This window comes from Cydia pomonella, chromosome 22 (genome assembly GCF_033807575.1).
Source record: "Cydia pomonella isolate Wapato2018A chromosome 22, ilCydPomo1, whole genome shotgun sequence".
Lineage (NCBI taxonomy): Eukaryota > Metazoa > Arthropoda > Insecta > Lepidoptera > Tortricidae > Cydia > Cydia pomonella.
Window position 1 is genome coordinate 6,438,241 of NC_084724.1, and position 22,989 is coordinate 6,461,229.

At 35.8% G+C, this 22,989-nt stretch overlaps 1 protein-coding gene across 4 annotated transcripts in view; it reads left to right on the plus strand.

The window, feature by feature from the left end:
• LOC133530073 (anillin) overlaps positions 1-22,989 on the plus strand; it is a 93,780-nt gene that overhangs the window by 12,165 nt on the left and 58,626 nt on the right. For all 4 annotated transcript variants that reach the window (XM_061867895.1, XM_061867896.1, XM_061867897.1 and 1 more), the window contains one exon: positions 969-1,049. In XM_061867895.1, the coding sequence (XP_061723879.1) occupies positions 969-1,049 (81 nt within the window). The remainder of the gene's footprint in view (positions 1-968; positions 1,050-22,989) is intronic.

The following is a 22,989-nucleotide window of genomic DNA, read 5'->3' on the forward strand; positions in this document are numbered from 1 at the left end:
CATACTGCTTTCATCACATATGAGGGAATCAAACATCAAACATCAAACATTTTTTCAGCAAATAGGCCACAGGGGCACTTTTACATGTCCATTAAACAATAATCAATCAAACAATAAATTAAAAAAAAACAATTACAAATATCGAATCTATGAAATAATAAATACTTTATTAGAGATGTATACTGTCTCTAAATGTCAAATTACACAAAAAAAAACTATGATAAAAAAATAAAACCATAAAATACTAAAATTATTTAGAGATGTATAAGTCTCTACGTGTCAGAGATAAAATATAAAAATATATATTAAATTATCCTTAGAGATGTAGAGGGTCGCCAAGGCTTGAATTCTTATATAAATAATTAAAAGACAAAAAAATTAAAACAGACAGAATCATTTTCATTCTCACTCTATTCTATTCTTATCTTCTATTCGTATTCTTTTCTATAATTGTGAGGTAGAAGCAAGGCAAGCCAACTTCGTCAGTAGAAAAAGGCGCAAAATTCAGGATTTTTCAAATTTGCCTCCTTTTTCTACTTACAAGGCTGGTTTGTCTAAGTATAATAATCTCTTATGTTTATAAAACTAACATTTTTTAGATATTATGGATTGAACGGCAAAATCGGCTTCTTAAAGATGTCCTACTTTACACTCATGCTTGATTATTTGTGTCTAAATTATATTGCTATAGTTCATGTCATCCACGATGACGCACAGATTTGTCAAATCTAACCTTTGATTACACGACAATACGAGTTAAGGCTCGCGTCTTCGTGAAAGGAAATTTTTAAGCAAGGATAGTAAATTTACGCATTCGCATTTACGTTATGTGCATAGTTTTTTTTTATGGCTTACGCTACGCTTAAGCCCTGCTAAACGATTTAATGTCTAAAACCTATGTGGGTAATACGTAGATATTCCATTGAAAATCATTTACTGTAAATATAAGCACAAAATCATTGTTACAGACGTCAAAATCATCAACATCGAAACCGCATACGTTCACAAAGCCGGGCACGCCGCTTGACAAAAAAATCGTTGCGGAACTGGTAAGTACATAGACAGTAAGAATTACTGATTTTTTGGATACTGTGTTTTATTTACAGGATTTTTTAGTGTTCAATTATAAAAACAAATACTGCAAGATTTTTCTCAGCAATAGATTTTTACCGAAATACTGAAATAATACCCAATTACATGATTTTTTTTAAAGGTAAGTTTGGTTTTTTGATAATTTTATCTGTTAATTAATATATTACTGTTTCTTTTCTTTACTTGTTACCTTTTTTATTTCAGTTTTTGTGATAACTTAATAAACTATAAAATGGTGCAGGTTTTTAAAAATTTTCTTGCTTCATAATTTCAATTTAACTAAATAACGCAATTTTGAAGGTAGTGCGATCAGCAGCAAAATAAATTACGCCAAGTAAATGCTCAGAATGGTTTGCACATAAATATCTGTCCTAGTAAAAAGTAGTATTTTTACGACCTGTTTCACAAAGTCTGGAAAGTATTGGATAGCTAATTAAAAAATAAATTAACTGCCACATAAATTTTCCTGCAAAATTAGCAATGTTTCTACCAGTGAAGCTGAGTGTGAGGAATGTGAAACGCCAACGCAGGGCCGGATTTAGGGGAGGGCAACCACAGCCCCGGGGCCTCCACAATAGAGACTTCGGAAAATTTACCATTTTATTTGGAAAATAATTTGGGGCCGGGGGCCTCCACTAGTTTATTGCCCGAGACCTACTGACCTCTAAATCCGGCATTGCGCCAACCATGACTTTATTCGTCAAATAAGTGGCAAGTAGCTTATTCAGGACTTTACCTGGACATTGTGAAACAGGCCCTCAGTAAGTAGAATATAAATAGAAATTGTGGTTATTATAAACAAACAGTAAAACGGGCAAGGAGAGACATAATAACACAAAAATAAATGAAATTAAACTTCACCGACAGAACGTGCTTCCACTATGTGTAGATCATTTTGGGCACTTCGACAGTGAAATTATTTCTGCTGCTGACGATTATGCGTTTTCCATCTTTAATTCTAACGGATCTTCTTATAATTATCACCCTTGGTTAGATTCATAAAATGGGAACAAATCTTAGAGCATTTAACCAACCAGAGTCGCCTTTAAGAGCTTACCCCTCTGTTGAAAACCTAGGCCAATGGTCATACTCACGTCATACTTATTGTATGGATTGACGTTTATCTGACATGACATACATTTGACGTGCCCCTCCCTGGCAAAAATCGGCAGACTGTTTTGTACAGAAAATTACAGACAAGGCGTCTCCAGTTGGTTAAATGCTCTAAGGAACAAATGCGCCTTATGTGTTGTTAGGGTTTTTTGAAGAACTTTGTCTACGTTCAATATATCAAGGTTTTTATATGGAATTACTTCTACAGAAGATTTTGTTAAAATTACGTTTAAGGTTTCAGCCTCCATGATGCTGCAAACCGGGTAAAAAATTAAAAATAATATTAATCTTACTTGACGTTGAATTGTTTACGAACGCCTGATAAAATGAAATAGCAAAATTATTTTACACCTAAGGTTTTGCAGCCTGTTATGCAGGCGCTCAGAATATACACGAAAATACAACTGTACTCAGGAATATAATAAGAAAGCGGTGCTCGCTGTACTCTATTTTCTCTTTAGTGGGTCTTCTAATTGGGTGAGGATCTATATGCCACTTCGGTGTCCGAGCAGTACATCTCTATAGGTGGATAGCGCTGTCTCATTCTCACATCGGAGCGGCGTGGGGACCTGTGAACCCGCATAAAAATAACCGCTTAATTTGTTATCATTTTAATTAACCTCACATCTTGTCTGGTCGTAGGTAGCAGAAGGTATCTATTCTTCCAATGAACTATTATTGCTACGAAACCAGCACAGAGAAACAGTATTTTGCGCCATGAGTTGTTGTCGGGCAATAAGAAACTATGGAAGCGGGGCGTGTATCTCGTGACGTACACGCTTAAGCGCCATGTATTTCACGGCGCCTACGACGTTTTGGTCGCCTGGTGCAAGTTGCAATTGCGACAATTTCATTGTGCGGTATGGCTTCCCTGTAGTAATTATAACTCAATGTATTCTTCATGGTTTCTTACCAAGGGTGATAATTCTAATTAAGATCAGACCACTAACCCTTCTTCCTATGATTGGTACGGTGTGGGTGATACATTTATTTAAGCTAATTTTTGTTATAATTTATATCAAAAGTTACTTTTCAGCGCGATTATAATTTAGGAATTTGGCGTAGTTGCATATAATATTTGCGTGCGGTAAAAATTAAATATGAAAAAAATATATATATTCGGTACTTATATTAGTTATATTCGGTGTTAATATTTAGATTATGAAATATTTAGTTGGCGGAGGACCGGTTAACGCTGAATATAGCGGAGTTCATGATCTACCTACCACTAACATCAAAATTTCGTTTATCTTCCTCTCTGTCGCTCTTGCTTATTTGAGCGATAGAGATAAATAGAAACCCTCTGTCATCCCATAGAGGTACCATCACCTACATCGTCATTCATTCTACAGCTGGAATTAAATAATAACACATACGGTTTTAAAACATACATATTTAAAACCAGGTCTATCGCGAATTCATTTTGCTACCTCTATTTCCGACGTTTCGTTTCGACGCAGGCTTCACTGGTCATGGCCGCGAAATATATTTTTAAATGTTTTAAAACGCGAAATTTTGAAATGTTAGAACACATACGATTACGCTTTCTAGTTGTAGGAGTTCATAGGCTAAAACTGCTGCTTACCAGACTGGGATTACGAATGTTTGCCACCATTGCGATATAAAACGAGAGTTCACAGATAAATACTATAAGAGAAATTAGTAATTATTTACTTTGATATGGCCCCAAATCATTACCCCTTACTTCAAACTCTTGAGTAAGCAACTATAATAAGACACTTATGTTTTTAGTTATTTTCCTTGTATTACGTCAAAAAATATAAATAATCTCGTACAAAAAAACCGTTTAACATAAAACCCCCGTATCGTGCATACGATTATCCGACTGACCCACAGGCCTTCTAACTTTCTCAACCTCCTATATTATTAATCACATCAACGCACAAGCTACCTTACACGTGCCACTTAAAGTTGAAAATTCAAAGAATGAATGCTAAGATGTGATGTGTGGGAAAGTATAAGAGGAGCCTTGGACAAGTGATTTGCGTATCGCGCTTGGTACCCGCGTCGCGCCTGTCCTTTGGTAGTACTGCGATTTGTGAGAACATAGAAATGAATAGAATGGAGTAGGAGAATATTTTTCTACTTTACACATATTGATTAAATGAAACAATCTGGCAATGCTAAACTTTTACTAAAAACCTTAAAAAAACAGTCGTCCATATATTTTTATGGAACAGATTTCATTCGTAAGTTTTCTGATGGACAGAATCCGTTGTCAGATTGGTGCCGTATAAAAGGCTTAAAAGAACAAAAACTTTATTTATGTGTTATCCCGTGTCCTTGGAATGTCCAGATTCTTTGGGCAATAATTGAAATAGCTGCAAAAATGGAAGTGGGTATGCACTTTTGCAGCTGTGTGTAGTCCGTCTACGTTGAGTTAGCACGGTAAGAGCTACTGTGTCAAATATGGCTCTTCATTATTTTGTCATAAGTCCCTTCTAACTTATACTTGCTGCAAAACTAAAAGGCTAGTTTATGACCTAACTAGCCACTTAGTTTTGCGGCCATCTCTTTCACTCTTGGTTGGTCTTAACAAGGGTACAGGAGATAGCATTATGATCTCAGTCGCCAGTTAGTTTTGCGGCAAGTATAGCGTCATCATCATCATCATCATCTCAGCCATAAGACGTCCACTGCTGAACATAGGCCTCATAATTATAGCGTAGACGGCCTTTATAGATGCAATGCGTGCCGCTCAAGGTAAGCATTTGTCTTGACCATTGAATTTAATCAAAAACCCACGGAGGTCTCAGGTTCTTCTCTCACTCTCACTGAGCGTAAACGTGAGCGAGACGGATTTGCGTGCGTGCTGATATCATGTTTTATTTTATTTTTAGTAAGTTTTAACAAAAAAAAAGTAAGCGATCAGTTCGATCAAAAATAAAATTGCGTATTATTAGAAGCAATTTTCATATTTTTAGCTTTTGTGCAAAATTTTTAACAAATGTTTAAAGTGCATTTTAGACATATGTTCGTGTTTTTTTTTTCTATTAAGCGAAAGTCGAGAAATCAGGTTTCGAATCGATGAAGTTACTAGAGAAATGCCTCAATATTGCTAATTAAATTTTAGGGTATTGTAATCTAATAATGCTGTACGAATTTATAAAACTTTGCTGCCTGGTTCAGTCCTGGTGGCACTGCACTTAAAAACGTCTTTTGACTCCACGTATTTCTGTATGCTCCAAAACCCGTATCGATACCAGCTAACGACAATTTGAGATGTTGCCCGCATTGAATACTAAACTAACTATTGTATATTTTATTTTGTGAGTTGGAAAAATACTTCGTTTTGTTATTCATATCGAAGAGATCTTTCGTCAATTATAGAACCGACTAACTTAATTGATGCTATCAATTAAGTTAGTCGGTTATTGAGTTAATACGAATAGAAAACACAGTTGTTCTTCCTGCATTCGAAACTTCGGTGTCCCTAACTGAAACCTAATTTTTGGTTATTACTCACATCGCCCAAAACTGGTCCCGACATGGTTTTCGCGAGCATCAAAATTATGGGTAGTTGTGTGTAGTTGTCTGTGGGCTATGTTCTTGACTTTTGGGTAGAGAAAGACATAATTAAAGTGTATTTGGGGTAACTTCGAAAACAGGTTAATTTTGAAATAACACATCTAATATAACTTATATTAACAATAGTAGGGTGCTACCGCGCTAATCGATCGGTAATCGATCGATGGTAGAATGGAACAGTCGACGTCGATCGATCAATTGGTCTAGGTACAAACTATCGATAGACGTCGACTGTTCCATTCTACCATCGATCGGTTATCGATCAATTGGTGTGGTAACACCCTAAGCAAGATGCCTTAGTAAGCGTTGCAGTAGCGTAAGTGTTGCCAAAGTTTAGTGATTTTGGTATTTTTGGTTTAGTAAATATTATTGATTTTCAAAATCATTCGTTTTCAAAGCTACCCCAGTGCACCTTATGTGAACACTAAATCTATCTATGACCCAAACTGAATTTGGGATGGTGTTTTGGATGTGATGATACAATTTTAACCACTTCTATTAGGTTCTCTAGCTACCTATATCCGAAATCATAATTTTAACACTTGTTTATCATACTCACTTATCATTAAGCGGAATAAATTTAGTCTGCCAAAAAGAAGATGAAGACGAATCTCTAAACAAAGTTTGAACTCTTGATTGATTAAAATGCCCTGTTTTTATTGTTCCTACGCTTATTATTTATGGTTTTCTATCACTTGAAAAATATGACGTCATTAAATATTTTAGTAATTTCCAAGAACTGTGTGTTTATTTTAAAAGATTTCCTTGACTCGTTTCGTTTCTGGAGCGGTTTTCCTTAAGTTTTACGAAGTATTCATTTTATACAAATTTTGTTGGTATTTTTTGTTATTTTCTCATGTTCAGCACCAGTTTGTCAAATATTTTTTTATTTAATTATCTCCTCTTATGTGTGTGGCTGTCAAAACTCGTGGCTAAACCTGTGCAGTATATAGCAGAAAAATCGTTCTAGAAAAAATTGTAATATGTAAAAGATTAAAAATTCGGCCAGACTTAGCTCAGGCGTCACATTTTCAGTGTTGTCTTATTTTATCCTGAATACATATTTTTTCACCGACTTCAAGATTTCAAAAGGAGGTTATCAATTCGGTTGTATGTTTTTTTTCTATGTTTGTTACTCCATAACTCCGTCATATCTGAACCGATATATATACATATATACAGATTGGTCCCGTTTTTGTCAAAACTCAGTTCTGACGATAGGATCCATGAGGAATCCAGGGAACTCTTCAAATGTGAAAGGCATACATATAGTGGTTTTTGTATTTTCTTTGACAAATCAAGCATTTACATTTAAAAAAGTGACATTTGATGAAGTGGAACTGCTGATGATGATCAGAATGGAACTCTTCAACGACGCGTAGTACATGTTTGGCGATTTGTCCTCTTCGCTGTGTTTGTTAAGTAAATTCGATTTTCAAGACATTTTTTTGTCAAGTTCGAGTTCTGACGATGGGGTCCATGAGGAATCGAGGGAACTCCTCAAATGTTAAAGGCATATATATAGTGATCTTAGTATTTTCATCAACAAATCAAGTATTTACATTTGTAGAAGTGACATTTGATGAAGTGGAACTGCTGATGATGAACAGAACGGAACTCTTCAACGATGCATAGTTCACGTTTGGCAATTTGTTCTCTTTGCATGTTTGTCAAGCAGTTAGGTTTTCAAGGCACATTTTAGTATTTCTATCCTATTTAGTTTTTTTTAATAATTATCTGGTCCTTTATTTCATGCATGTTGTCAAATAATTTATCTTAACTACAGTCGAATACCCTATTGCGGGTATCTTACCAGTCAACCATAGGGCAAATCTGAAATGTGTCAAGGTGGGTGCAGTGACAAAACAAACATGTTACCTCCTTTTCTACATAATTAGGCGTAGGACGCTGTCTTTTTAATTTCATTGTATGAAATCCAAAATCAACAATAATCGTTCTTTCACCGGTCTCCCTCATTGAGAACGGTTTTTTTTTCTTAAAAATTATTATAAATTAACAAACGTACCAACAGAACAAAAATGAGCAGTCTTTAAAATAGTTGATGACTTGAAACATAAAACCCGAATAAATTAATTTGAAATTGTTTAGTAGATATTGTGTAGGTACTGAGATACCTATTGCGTAACCAGTGCTGCGTATCTTTTATGAAGTTTTTTGTGACTCTTTTTTTAGTCCTTTCGACATTTTCTACATAAAACATTTGTTTAGAAACAGATATAGATGATTTTAGTTATACGTTAGTTTAAAGTACCTGCTCTAAAGGCCAACAAACAAATTCCTTCAAGTCTGACTAGTATTCACTATTCCTAACAACTCGCCAAGACCACCATTTCCCAACCTCCGCTATCGTATAGTTTAATATGTCATTCGAGGTCAAGTTATACGAAAGAGTACATATATGTGAACGTGTTTGAGAATGGTCCTGGCAGTGAACTAACCAGTTGGTGCAGTTCATCATATTGTGACCGCTTGTCTGTCTGACCTTTGCTATACAAACGGACTATGCGGAGATTTATGGGAATCAACTTTTTTTTGTCGCCGTGGTTACGTTCTCCTGGCTCACTCTTTAAACTGATGTTTTATAAGATTAAAATTCCTAAAATGTATTTTTCTGGTATAATAGTAATTATCCTTTCAATCCATACTAATAATATTAAATAAGAAAGTAACTCTCTCTGTCTGTCTGTTACCTCTTCATGCTTAAACCGCTGAACCATTTTATATGAAATTTGGTCATGGGATAGTATGGGGCACGAGAGAGGACATAGGATAGCTTTTATTAATCTTGATTGTCATCATCCCTCGCAGGCAAACTCGCGGGCAGAAGCTAGTCAGTTAATAAGCCCTTTCCATAAGGGTCTCCCGACTTCGCTTCGCTGTTATTGTGAAGACGTAAAGCTTTTTTCTATCGGCTTTTGCCGATTCCGCGTCGATAGGTGTGAGGAGAACTTATTAGGTCGCCTGTTGAGTATTTTAGTAGAACGCGTTCGAGTTAGACCAAGTTGGCAGCGATTTTCATAGGCCAGACTGTTCAAGGGTCATTTTAAACGTCAAACTTGTATCACATTTTGACGTTTAAATAACACTTTCACAGTCTGTGGTATCAAAATCGCTGCCAACTTAGCTTGGTCTAATTCTAGAATACAACATGTCTCCTAACAAACTCTGCTATGGTTGTCACCTGGCTGACAGGACAAAAAGTATGTATTCGGGTTTTCATTGCACTTTTTGGTATGGAAAAAGCAACTGAAATGCAGAGTCATACTCGTGCAGATACGGCGTAGTGTATTGAAATTACGGAAATTACAGCATGAGAAATTAAGGAAAACCTATCAAAATTTGTTTTGCAGATTTCAAGCAGAAAGATTCTTCGGGGTTTTCCGTTGACGTGTCCGTGATTCATTTTTTTACGACCTTTCTTTTACGATTGTCGACAAAGTGCATCCTTGTATACGTATAAAAATGGGAAAAGTACGTACTCCGTAGTACGTTTGCCACCGTTGTTATAATGTAAAACTTACGAGGATGCGTCTAACAAATTTATTCGTAAGTCCCCTCAGATTTGTATCAACACCAACGTTTAGTTTACAAAAAAAAAAAACAAAAACTGGTATTGTGCCACACATAAAGGTCCCACCGCAGACTTTACGGGCAGTTTTGAAAGTTTTATGGCTATATTTAAAACCGAGGTTTACGGTCCATGGGTGGCCGAAACAATAGCTAATCTTAGTTTGACAGGAAATAAGAAACTGGGCCAAGTTTGGTAGGCAAATCCAGCGAGAAAACATTGTTGGGCTTGTAGTTTTATCGAAGAAGATTTTAATGTATAAGATAAGAAACTGATAGTTCATTAAAAACTATGACATCAATGGTTAAATATCAAATTAATTTGACACGTCGCAACGCTAGGGTTGCCGACGCTTAGAAATTATTTTACAAATAAGTACCTACTTAAACTATATAATAATACCTAAACCTACTTAAGTAGGTACAAATAAAAGTTTTAATGGTCAAACTAGCATTAGAACTTGCCATTAGCTGTATGAAAGGGTAGCGTAAAATAACTATGAGCAAGATAAGTAAGTAAGTAGGTAAGTAAATATTCTTTATTGTGCACCATACAGTTAAAAAATATACCGAAAGCGAAATACAAGCTTAAGACCTACTCTTACCTAAGAACAGGTGGTCTTATCGCTAAAAGCGATCTCTTCCAGACAACCAAGACAAGAGATAAGTTGCAATAACTAATTACAATATTCCGTTTATGCGTTTCATTCCAACGAGTGACTGCGAAACATTTTAAAAGGGTCATATATCCGTGCAATAACCGCAGTGTTTACGCCGTTTTATAAACCGCACAATGAACCCGGCAAAAATTAATTGTAAAACTTCGTTTAAAGTTTAAAACTTGATAGATATTTATGTTACATAATAAAGATAAATATTATAGAAATCATAAAAAGACATACATCGTATAATATCTGTTATTCGGACGTAAACTGAGGTGTAGCCTGGATTTGCTCAAACCTGCCGTCTTATCGCCTTCCGACCCAACACTCGATAAAGTAGTCAAAGAAAAACAGTGTTTGCAGCGTGAATACTACTCTGGTAACCGTCACGTAGAATTCGAATTAGAAGAGTCATTAAATAGCTACGATACTATCCATACGTGTGTTTGACTCAATCCTCCCGCTATACCGTTTACAGCAATATCCTAATTAAAAATAATAACAGTAGGTAGGTGTACTTATATTGAGAATGTCTACTTACTTTTCCTATCTATCGGAAGAGCAAAAACGATATTTTTTATTAGTTTTGTTGTTTTTGTATCCATCCACACAACAAGCTGTGATATTAGTTCGTGACGAAGATATTTCTTTCGCACACATTTTGGCATATTCGAGTGCGCGGCGACGCTGTGACAACCAACTGGCTTGCTTTTGTACCGCGAACGGGACGAGATTCGTAGGTATATATCCGAGCTCGGGCGGAGAGTTCCATAGGCCTGATAAAAATCAGTTTTTTTTTTTCATCCTTGCCCATCGCTCTACCGCGCCCCTCCATTCAACTTTCGAGTTTCGACTGAATTCGTGCGCCAAGGCCGAATCGTAAAATCAACCTCTTCACACCCCTACCGGTTCCATAAAAAGGGCCAATTGACAAAAGAACATAAGTACTCTTTGCCCATTAAAAAAAAAGATATTAAAAAGAATACGGCCCTTTTTTTAAATAAGGTTTAAACGACTTCGTTGTATGCGCGTGAGTGTTTCCATTGTGCGTTTTTAGGTATTTTTTCCTCCTGCAAAATGAGTTTTGAGTAAGTGGCTTTGTGTACCCTTGTTTGTTATAAAAGCTTTAAATAACAGGAGTTAAATAAGACAGGTTTAATTCAATATAAAATATATTCGTTTGAAGGTAAATTGATATCGGGACCGTTGTGCTCGTGACCCTTTTCTATTCAAGTGTTACTTCAATATCCTCTAGCCGCGCAGAGGCAATATTGGCACGAGCGGTTAACTAGTAGGAGAATACCCTATTTGTAAACCTTTATTTAAAGCCATAAGATGGTCAGTGTGAGCTTCTGTTAGTACCCGACTGTGAACTCCAACATTATTTGATCTATAGCTATATACATTCATAACGACCATTTTGTTGGGGGTTCGATATATACTGGTCTCAGTTAGGGAACTTGCACCATCTTTCACACTGTTAAGAAGGAGCTAAAGCAAAATTATAGTGTTTATATTTTAATTATAGTGTTTAGTTTTTACACGTTTTCGAAATAATTCACACGGAAACCATTTAAACTATATTTTTAAGGTCAGAAACCAACTAAAATCATAAGAGCTCTTAGCTTGGCTCGATAGAAAAAAATCACGAAAACATGTCTAATATTCATTTATTTTCTGTCGTATAACGATATACCCTGCATATGATAGCAGTATTTTTTAGTATAAAGTAGCTAGTGATATAGTCGGGGGATTTGCTGAACAAAATTTTAAAGGAGTCCCATTTATGCTGTGGTGGCAGCATGGTTGCATTTTTATCGCCTGTCACTACGCCTGTCACTTTCGCACTTACATACTTGTTAGAACGTGACAGGCGACAAAATTGGGACCGCGCTACCGCCACCAGTCTCTAAAAAATACAGGATGGATTTGAATGGAACGGCCATAAAATCTTCATACAATGACGGAATGCAACGGCGCACCCAGCATTCTGGGACCATACACGTAGGTACTTACATATAGGTTTCGAAAGATACATATCTCTGTGCTTTACTCTAACGAAAAAGCTTCTATTATCAGTGTATTCAATGTTAGGGTGCGCCTTTTAATATTGTTACCCATTTGTCATGTTTAGGAAACTGTTATTACTCCCTTATCTAAAAAGTAATTGTGACCGTGGCCGGCAAAACGTCCCAATTTGGCGCTTGCCATAAGAACGCCTTGACAGGTTATTCGTATAAAGATACAAGCAAATCTCGTCCTTACGACAAGCGACAAAGTTGGACCGTAGATCGATGATCGATGGTAGAATGGAACAGTCGACGTCGATCGATCGATTGGTCTAAGTCTGAGATACACGTCATACTCGTGAACGGGTGCTGTTTGTGGAGACCGGTCTGTTTAAGCTTACACGGGGTACAGGTTATGTTAAAGTATGTAACTTTACTTTTGAGTGACATTAACGTGAGACACTTCATTCGGTTCTTGTCTGTTTTAATTTTTTTGTCTTTTAATTATTTATATAAGAATTCAAGCCTTGGCGACCCTCTACATCTCTAAGGATAATTTAATATATATTTTTATATTTTATCTCTGACACTTAGAGACTTATACATCTCTAAAGAATTTTAGTATTTTATGGTTTTATTTTTTTATCATAGTTTTTTTTGTGTAATTTGACATTTAGAGACAGTATACATCTCTAATAAAGTATTTATTATTTCATAGATTCGATATTTGTAATTGTTTTTTTTTTTAATTTATTGTTTGTAAAAATGGACATGTAAAAGTGCCCCTGTTGCCTATTTGCTGAATAAATGTTTGATATTGATATTGATATAAGTAGAAACTATCGATTGACGACGACTGATCCATTCTACCATCTATCGATTGGTGTGGTAGCACCCTAAGATACACTGCCGGTACCTAAATAAAATAAATATCAGTTCATGATCAGATATTTATTGTTCGATCGCCACAACGCCTAAACCTAATTTAACTTATATCAAATGACGAAACTGAAAGCAATTACAATGAAATGAAAGTTACGTAACACAGTGTCAGTGTAATAGACCCTCGCTTTCAGACTAACCACCGGAACCGGCAAGGCTTCAAATTAAAATACATATCAGATTACGTAGGCCACGTGTGTTTACTACGTGTGACTTAGTTTTTGATGATGATTACGGTTTCCATAATTTTTTTGTCCATTATTATGATTGGTCTAACCTGCCAACAAAGTTTTTCGAGAGGCGGAGGGACGACTAGTATACAAAATAAGTTTATGGCAGAAATTACATTTTTGGTACAAGCTTTTATCGCTGAGTGTACTTTTTTTCCACAGGCAACTAATACTCATCGCGACAATTCTAAAAACCTCAAATACAATTAGGTTGCGTTGTTTTATCACTGAGTTCCTATGGCTACCTCCTGTCGCCTGTCTATCAGATCAGCTTGATTGCATCGTTTATCGGAAACCGGGAATTAATTTAACTTGTAAGATTTGTCCCATACATACATACTAACAGGGCAAGTTAAATAAAAGCTTGTAAAAATGCGACATAAAGATGAAACCGTTGGTGGCCTAGCCAAGATGGCAATTGTTGATAAAAAACGCCAATCTTAAATAATTTATGGAAATAGTATGTAATAATGTATGTTTTATTGTACCTAAAAATAAAAATACGCGAAACACAGTTGCAGAGTAAATAAAATACAACAAAGGCGAACCTTTACCTGTATGGGATTTTTGACAGTCGCGTTTTGCCTAAACTTCAATCTCCAGTGGCATTATGACTACAATGGATATTTAAGTAGCGCACGTAATGCATAATTATCTTACTGATTACAAAGCGTTTTACCTAAACTTTAAAAATATGAAGCTTATTATCCTGATAGGTTTTCTAACCATTCACATCGCAAGTTATCCAACTTATTTTAATGTAATGTAAATCAATATCGTACAATAAAATATGCCGGTTCTGACACAGCTAGGCCGGCGGCTGCCGCGACACGCTCGCTCGGCTTCGCGCGCTGTTTTGGTCACAGTTCCATCGATTTGAACACAGTTCACCTAACACACATTCCTTCTCGCTTCGCTCGTCGTCGCACCTATCTAAAATCTGTCTAATGACAATCTTCGGTAGTCTAAATGCGCAAGTGTTATAATACTGCAAACTCGGGCCTTTAATTCCCTCATTTCCAATATCTCACTTACACCCCTCGTTGCACAATGAACTATAATAGAACAGCGGCATTCTTTACACTTTCATTCATAAATAGAATGTTCTATTAATAGGATGCAGCTATACACAAATCATCACCAATATTCTACCCTGCATCTACAAATATAGAACTCACGGAAATTGTAAAACGACTCCAAACAGTCTGTCGACATGTTAAGCGGTCGACACAGGAATGGGGAATGAGAAGCATCAAGCTGCTGAAATTTTAATGGCTCGTAGTGGTTTGATTAAGCGTATCTCTATTCTAATAGATTAATGCGATACTAACTCTGTCTGCGTGTCTGTTACCTCTTCATACATTCGTATCATCCACGATGAAAATCGAAAAAAGTCAAACATAGAAGCATACTATGGTTAATATACATAAAATTATGTAAAAATGTTTTCTATAATGTCATCATCCAGAGAGGAAAATGAGGATTACGTTTGAATGGAGAAGCGGCCGTCTCCTTTCCTCTTAACGTCTTAACTATTCCTTATTTTAACGCCGATTGACGAGCACTGTCATGTATACATTTTTGATACTTAGTTACCAGTTTTCTTTCTTCTCGTGTCTTTTGACTAGTAGATGAAAAAAGAAAACTATGATTTTATGCAAAGTTGTTGTTCACGAATAGAGAATTGGCACAAAACACTCCTATGGGCGCAAAATAGTAGTTATTTTAAACTCAAATGTTCATGACATGGACTCAAAATGTAGCTTCAACCAGATATAAAGCACAGCTGCAATTGAAACGCGATACCTGTTGATACTGTCGAATCATCCAAACGTTTCATCGGACGAGTGTTCCATCGCGATACAATCGGCCTTTCATTGGATAAATACTCTTTCTTTTTTTTGGTCACTGTCTTGGTCGCCGAGTGATTAGAAGTATGTTTGTGCAGAGTTGCAGACCAGACACTGTTAGTAAGAATGTTATCAAATATATGATGATTTTGTTCGTTACACACCGATTCTCTAATTTTTAATTTCATGCAGTTGACGGAAAAATGACGTCACGCTACATAAAGTATGATATGATATTTTCGTAATAATTAATCATTTGTCAACCTCTTTAGTTAACTGATATAGATACTTGACAATCAGTACAGAAACGTCTAACTGACTTTTATCTTATTGTGACTCAACTAAATAGGGACCGTGCGCGTTGGAGGGTCTGCCATCTTGTGGCCTGAATCGGAACCATAAACATGCACATTTACACGTCACGTGTTTTCTTGTGCGTAGTAGGTTCTGCCAGCTTGTGGGCTACATCGGAACAATAAACATCACATTTACGCCTCGCGCCAAAAATCTGACGGCCCCTGTGCTGCCTCCTACAGTTCATGCACGCTCCCTATAATAGATTATTAGTTTATCAAATAATACCTCTTCGTTTTTATGTTCTTTTTGTTTATATAACAGTGTATTTTATGTAACAAGTATTTATTTTACGCGTCAATAAGTAAGTTATCTAAAATTGTAGTGTTGTAAAAAAACTCACTGTATGTTAAATTACGTTATTTTCGCGTCAACGGCATGAAAAGTACGGGCCCTGGTTATTGGAAATGGTTTGGTCTGTATTTTCAAACTTTGTATGTGTGTTCTTCATATAAGTAATAGTTATTCATATTGTTAATACATGAGACATGCAGGGTGTTTATTTTGTCACCTGCAATCATTTACGGGGTGACTATATTACTCCAACCACCAACCCCGAAATCGCTATAAGCTTTTTCATTCACTCGGTTTGGTGGTAACTTCTGGGATTTTTTTTCCAATTAGTTACCAGTGGTAAAAGGTGGGAAAAAAATCCCAATAGTTACCACTGGTAACAACTTGGTGGTAACTATTGGGAATAACCCAAAAAATGACAATGTTTTCCATGAAACAGTAGATTTTTTTTTCATATTTAATGATTAACCCCATAGTAAAAGTTGTTCAGTATGACCTACATATTCACCCCTATAAGTATAGCCAGGCATAACAAAATCACTGTGTATATTCTTTTGCAAGATGGCAGGAAACTCACCGGCAGGTGTAAGTAGCCATAGCTACCTTCGACAGTTATTTGACCATTCGTATATCTTATTGCAAGCGGACAAGGCGTACATTTGATTGACAGTTGGGTGTGTTGCTGTTAGTACGTAAGTACATAAGGCGTTGGTAGAGATAAGGCACGTTACAATTTAGAATCGTAGCAATTTGTACCCACTATTAACAGGTTCGTTTTTCTTGGAATTTTAATGAATAATAAATATAATATTTACACAATAAATATACCACCTTCTACCTTACTTACTGCTGTGGCACAGCGACCCGAAGTCTCTTTTTCTTTATTTTATTTTCTTCTTTATTTTATGCGTATGTGCTTAGTGGGTTTCAAGTTATGCCAAAATGTTTTTCCCGAATCCGGGAGGAAAGTTGTGATCGAAAAGTCCGAGGTAGTTTATTATTTATATTTTGGAAATGTAGACAATTAGAGCAATTTAAGTTAATAAATACGTGTAAGAATCGAGAAAATCTAAACAATATAAGGTCCATATACAGGTAATTGACTAGCGGTCACATTGCTGCCTGTTTACACATTGATTAGTGTTTCTTGCCACTAAACGCAAGTAAAAACAAAATTTTAAGCGAAATAATTCTTAAACACAGTGACATTTTAAACATTCGTCTGCCATATTGTCATTCTTTGACAGGGCTAGGTATCGAAGGCACAGACCTATCCGTATGGAAGGTGGAGGTAAGGAATGGAATCTCCATGTACCAAAAAGTGTCATCAATAAACCTTAAATAGGTGTCGCTACAATACCTAGAATACTTGAAAAAAAAATCAAATCATAAACAGCGCACTTCACTCCGTCAATAACGCCTAGGTTCTTAGCTACTCTAGCGCTACTCTGGAGAGATTTGGAACTATTATTTATAGCTGACAGCTGGATAATTTGCAACAGTTCTACATAAGAGATTTCACTCCTTTTAATTCCACACTACATACCTATCCGGCATTTAGCCACGATTCAAAATTCTGTAAAAAGATTTTAAACGGCTATTAAATTAATCAAATTAGATATTTTTACCATAAACAATAAAATTAAATTATAAACGTTCGTTTGTATGATTAATGACATTAAAACTTCCCTCGTGAGTTATAACCTTATTTTTTCACAATCCATAACTCTCGCGGAAACATTTCATGCCTTTCTCCTTCAATAAACCTGCATGAAATAAATTAAGAAATAAGATCTTTTTCGAGCAAGAATGATTAAAACGTATGAACTCGCAATAAACACTTAATCAATGTGTAAACAGGCCCCAGTGTGAGGACCAGCCACACTTGCCCATATTGGCATTAAACAAAACGCGAAGTACCCACCAGAGTTGAACGTTTCTAGCGTGTCGGTCATTTGCTTTGTCGACAAAACAAACACGTCCATGCTTATTTTAGCCTCACAAATGAGTTTGCGAAATGATTTAACATTTCCCTGTTTATAAATATAGTTCTATGTAAGGCGGCGTCTATTTGACTTGCGCACAAAGTCATAGCACAGATTATATAATGACGACCTGTCTGGCCTAGTGGGTAGTGGCCCTGCCTATCAAGCCGAAGGTTCCGGGTTCAAATCCTGGTAAGGGCATTTATTTGTGTGATGAGCATGGACATTGAGTGAGTCATGGGTGTTTTCTGTGTGTTATAAATATTTATATATTATATATATCGTTGTCTAAGTACCCTCAACACAAGCCTTCTGGAGCTTACTGTGGGAATTAGTCAACTTAAATTGGAAATTTGCATTGAAAAAATGAGTAATTTTTATATATAGGTAGCTGATCTTATGAAGAACTTAATTTTTTATACAAATAAAAATACAAATTATTTATTGTTTGAATGTGAGTGGTTATAAATGGTGGTAGGGTTAGTATTTTGTTACATCACATTCAGCCAGAATTTGGCGTACAATACTTGGACTCTCAAAATGCATGTCATTAAAACCAATTAAGAATAAAAGTATAACAATGTCATAATAAAAAAAAATTAATTATAAAAAAAAGTCAATAATAATTATAAAAAGAATAATAATAATAATAGGTAAATGTCATGTATATAGAAAAGTATCAAACACATTTTTTTAGTAATAATTCATAATATTTAAATGTCCATAGCACTCAATAGTAATAAAATGGAATAACATTTTGTTTAAGCATTGGTGGATACGAAGTGTTCATTGACTGTGTAGAACATTTTTTGTAAACACCACTTAAATAATTTGCTTTTAAATCCTTGACAATCCAGGGATTTTAGGTCATTTGGCAAGTGGTTAAAGATTTTGACAGACATGAAAAGAACAGATTTTTCGAAATGAGCAGAGTTATGACATGGGTAACTAATATTGAGTCCATGGAATTTAGAAGTTGACCTAGGGTTAGACTTCATAATTTTGTACTGACTAATATGAGTTTTCACAAAGAGACATGTTTCGTAAATGTACAACGTTGGCAACGGAAGGACTTTTAATTTTTTGAACAACGGTCTACATGAATCCATCGTTTAAACTTTGTACCTTGTGGATTTATGGATTTAGTGACTGGATCGTGTGTAGCTTATTTTTGTGAAAAACAGTCAAAGTAATTTTAAGTTAAAATTTTTAACATAAGCACAATTTGCATAAAATCATCGTCGCGAAATATGTATGTTCTGCCAAGAAGTCGCGAAAAGAAACCATGAAAAAGATTCAAAACCTGATTTACATCAGAGTTATTTTTTAAAATTGTAGGTGCTAGTCGTATGGTAATTTTATTATTGACCGAGTGAAGTAAAGGTCTCTGTTTCAGCTTCGCCAATGCTTTCGTATGTCCGGGTGTTCTCCTCTGCAGGTCGCATTTCTCAACCGATTCTCGTAAAATTTTGTGAGAAGGTTCAATAATTAAATATAATATTTTAGTCGATTCAGTTTCTGGAATTTTTCCAAAAATAGCTGAGCCATTGGGTTTTTCGAGATCTACAGCTCACAGAGCAATGATTAGCATTTAATTTCAGGGATCACTGCCGTGGTTGCATGAATGCTCAGGTCAAATTCCTGCAATGGCCGCCGTACGATGTATTCTATTGATTCATGTGCGCGCGGTCGTTGCTATTCCTAGATGTTTACTCGGTGCACCCTTTATTTAGAATGCGCGCTTGAACTGGGTTGAAATGAGTGAATGCATTTGCGTTTAGAGAATACCTATATGTTTCAGTGCAGTAAAACATCGTGTGGAAACCGGAGTAATCCCAATAAGGCTTAGTTTCCCCTCTGGGTTGAAAGGTCAGACGGCAGTCGCTTTCGTAAAAACTAGTGCCTTTGCCAAATCTTGGGATTAGCTGCGAAGCGGACCCCAGGTTCTCATGAGTCGTGGCAAAAAGTCGAGACAGCGCAGATGATAATATCTGTTGAGTTTCAATCGATTGGAAATGTTTAATTGTTATAAGTTCATGTTACATAATTATTGATTTTGACTGTGATACGGGTCTAAAAACAATTCACCCTGTATAGAAAGAACGACATCGACATTTTTTAATTTTAATTTATGCGGTTATAGTGGGCAACAAAATCAATTTTGTTCTTTGTTGTCATTTTCGTAGTTTAAAGTTTAACCTTTCGCTTTGCTCAGAATTCAACGCATTCCTCGACGAAATATTCCATTTTTCATCCTATTTACTTAAAATTACTTCCATACTTTTAAAGTATGGAAACAACGTTGTTATCTGTAATATCTCATGTTTCTATTATGGTTGTATTGGTAACCAAAAATTACATTCGGCAACTCCAAAAAATTAAAAATATATTGTTAAAAAGATTACAAAAATTGACATTTGGAAAAAGTTATCGCCCTTTTTAATTGTTGAACAAAGTGTTGAACTGGCAATTATTGGAATCCGAATTTTAGTTATTTACTTTTAAAATGTTCTATTATCATTTTTACTATTTTTAACCCCCGACGCAAAAAGGGGCGTTATATGTTTGACGCCAATGTCTGTCTGCCTGTGGCATCGTAGCTCTCCAACGGATGGACCGATTTCGATACGGTCTTTTTTATATGAAATCGATCGAGCAGTTTGGAGAGTATCAGCCCTTTTCCAAAATGATGTAAGGCATTTTTGGCGTAAAATCGTTTTTTTTGCTTATTGCGTAGTGTTATAATAGTTATGTTTTTAGTAGTACAGTCCGCATCAAAAGTAAAGGATCAAATAACACTGCATAAGTATCTACCAATCTGTAACAGCTTAACAAAATGTGATGTCTTTAATATAGAACAACTAAGACTGTAAAATATATACTTTTGAAAGTGAATTTTAAAGATTTATCTATTTTTGGAAAAGTAATCTGGGATGTCAGATACTTTTGGCGCGTTGTTTCATCCGCTACCATTGATACTGACTGTACTAGTTCATATTTATAGTAACCACATTAATCACATACCACCGTAGTATCAGTAATGGTACCTATATCAATTCTCTGTCCCCATCCAACTGGCATACCAAAGCCCTCCCAGGCGACACACAGACATAAAAGGAGATCGTTAAATCTTAACAGCCCATTTTATCTCCTATTCCATGGAGTTTTTATCTAATTGCATCATTGTTATAATACACATTTACTATTATAATCCGACTAGAAAGATGAGACGTTTAAACCGTTATATCGTTTAGCGTTAGGAGGTTTTTTTAACTTGCCCGGTTATAGTTTGGTCATAGATTACTTCCCATAGACGTATGAAATATTCAACAAACTCGCTGTCGCTCTTGCACTTGTATACAACGTGTCACACCAGCCACTGAAAGTGGGGTACCCACACGTTGTATGGGATAGTCTATTTTTTTAACGCGATTTCGGGGTTGCTCCCATAACTCCCATAGTAAAAGTTGCTGAGTATGACCTATACAACGTGTATTTACCCACACCACTTTCAGTGGCTGGTGTAAATGGCTGGTGTATATGGATTACTATGTCATTAGGCGTAACTCGCCTAATAACTTGGTGACTAAATTCTATACAATTTTATACCTTCTGCTACCATGGCAGGTTGGAGAAGATTTAGCCCTATCTGAATAACAACAGTTTGTAACAAAAATGGTTACAAGTAGCGTTTTTATTTATGACACTAATAAGATTCTGAATTTTGAATAAGATTCTGAAATTTGACAAACGTCATCATTGCCGAACATTTTCTAACAAATTGTCAAAAAGTGCCAATGATTAATACGGTATGTTTGTGTCTTTTTGTTGTCGATTATTGGAAATAACTTTTGTATGTTTTTTTTTATCTTTTGTTCTAATTGAAAAAAATATTTACGTTTGAGCATTCTTGAGAAATAACCTTACGTGGGATTTCAGGGTTTGTCCAAGGGCTAAGGCCGCTAGGGCAGACTGTATAATTAGGTATTTTTTATTATATATATATCGTTGCCTAAGTACATAAGCCTTATTGAGTTTGCTGTGGGGCTTAGTAAATTTGTGTAATAAAGTAATAATGTCCCATAATATTTATTTATAACACACTATCTAGTGGATGTGTATTCTGTGAGTTTGTTGAACCAAGTTTTTTCGCAGCGCGTACCGGTTGATTCCGTTTTTATTCGATCATGCTTTGTGCTAGCGCAACGAACTATAGGCAAAACGTCGGAGGCGCTATTACATTTTGTTTTTTGATAGTTGGTGGCACCAGTGGGTGACACTCCTTTCGGACATTCTCGGCTCCGTTCGGCTCAGCATTGCTCCGAGCAATTATTAGGGTTGGCACAACTTGACGTCCTTTTGCATGCACGATCACAGATAATACGAGTATAATTGCTTGAATTTTGACAACCCTAAATAGCCGAAAGGGATAGTGTCATACATTAGAAAGGGACAGCATGATTCGTCCCTGAATCGCTGTCAAACTTCGGTTTTGTAGGAAGTGTAATTTCTGTACGGGTGTACTATTATTTATTCTGTGGTGGCACGACACGTCTTGCGACATAGCTGGTATATCACAAATCACAATACCTACTGTACACGGTTATACAAGTTCTTTATGACCGATCTTGATGTCTTTCTGCTATGATTTTTTTTTAATTGGGATACTACAAACTTTAGTTTTTATTATTTTGATACTTAAAATTTAGTTGCCTCCTAATGTAAATATGTGACACTAACAGCCATATGTCTACAGCCATTTAAAACAAGTCGAATCGGGCCCTTTGTAGACGGCTCGTTATGCCATCTAGATGACAGGACTGCTTGACTTAAATGGATAGAGATATATTGATTTAATTGCTTTGTAGGAACCTTTCATGCGTTTGAAAAAAAAAGTTACTATAACATGTCACTAGTTTTTACCAACGACGAATTTTACAAGCCAGAAGGGTGTATTCCCATTTGTAATCGCCGATGGCGATCACAGATGGGTATAGGCGTCTTTTTTTCTCCCCGGGGCCACCGATGGGAATACGCGCCATTTGTACCGCAGTCACAGATGGGAACTGGCGCATCTTATAAATCATTCCCATTTATTTGTTCCCGCCTCATGTATGGCGGTGGTACTTGGGGTACAAATGGGATTACACCGAAATTTTTAACCAGTAATAAATATTTATTATAAGCCTTTCTGAAAGCACCAGTCTGTCTAAAAAAGAACCTCACGCACGGAAAGTTCCATACCATCGCACATTTTTTTACGTAGGTAAAAGTTGTTTGAAAAACCCGGTACGTATTGTAGTTTTTTTAAAAAAACCTCA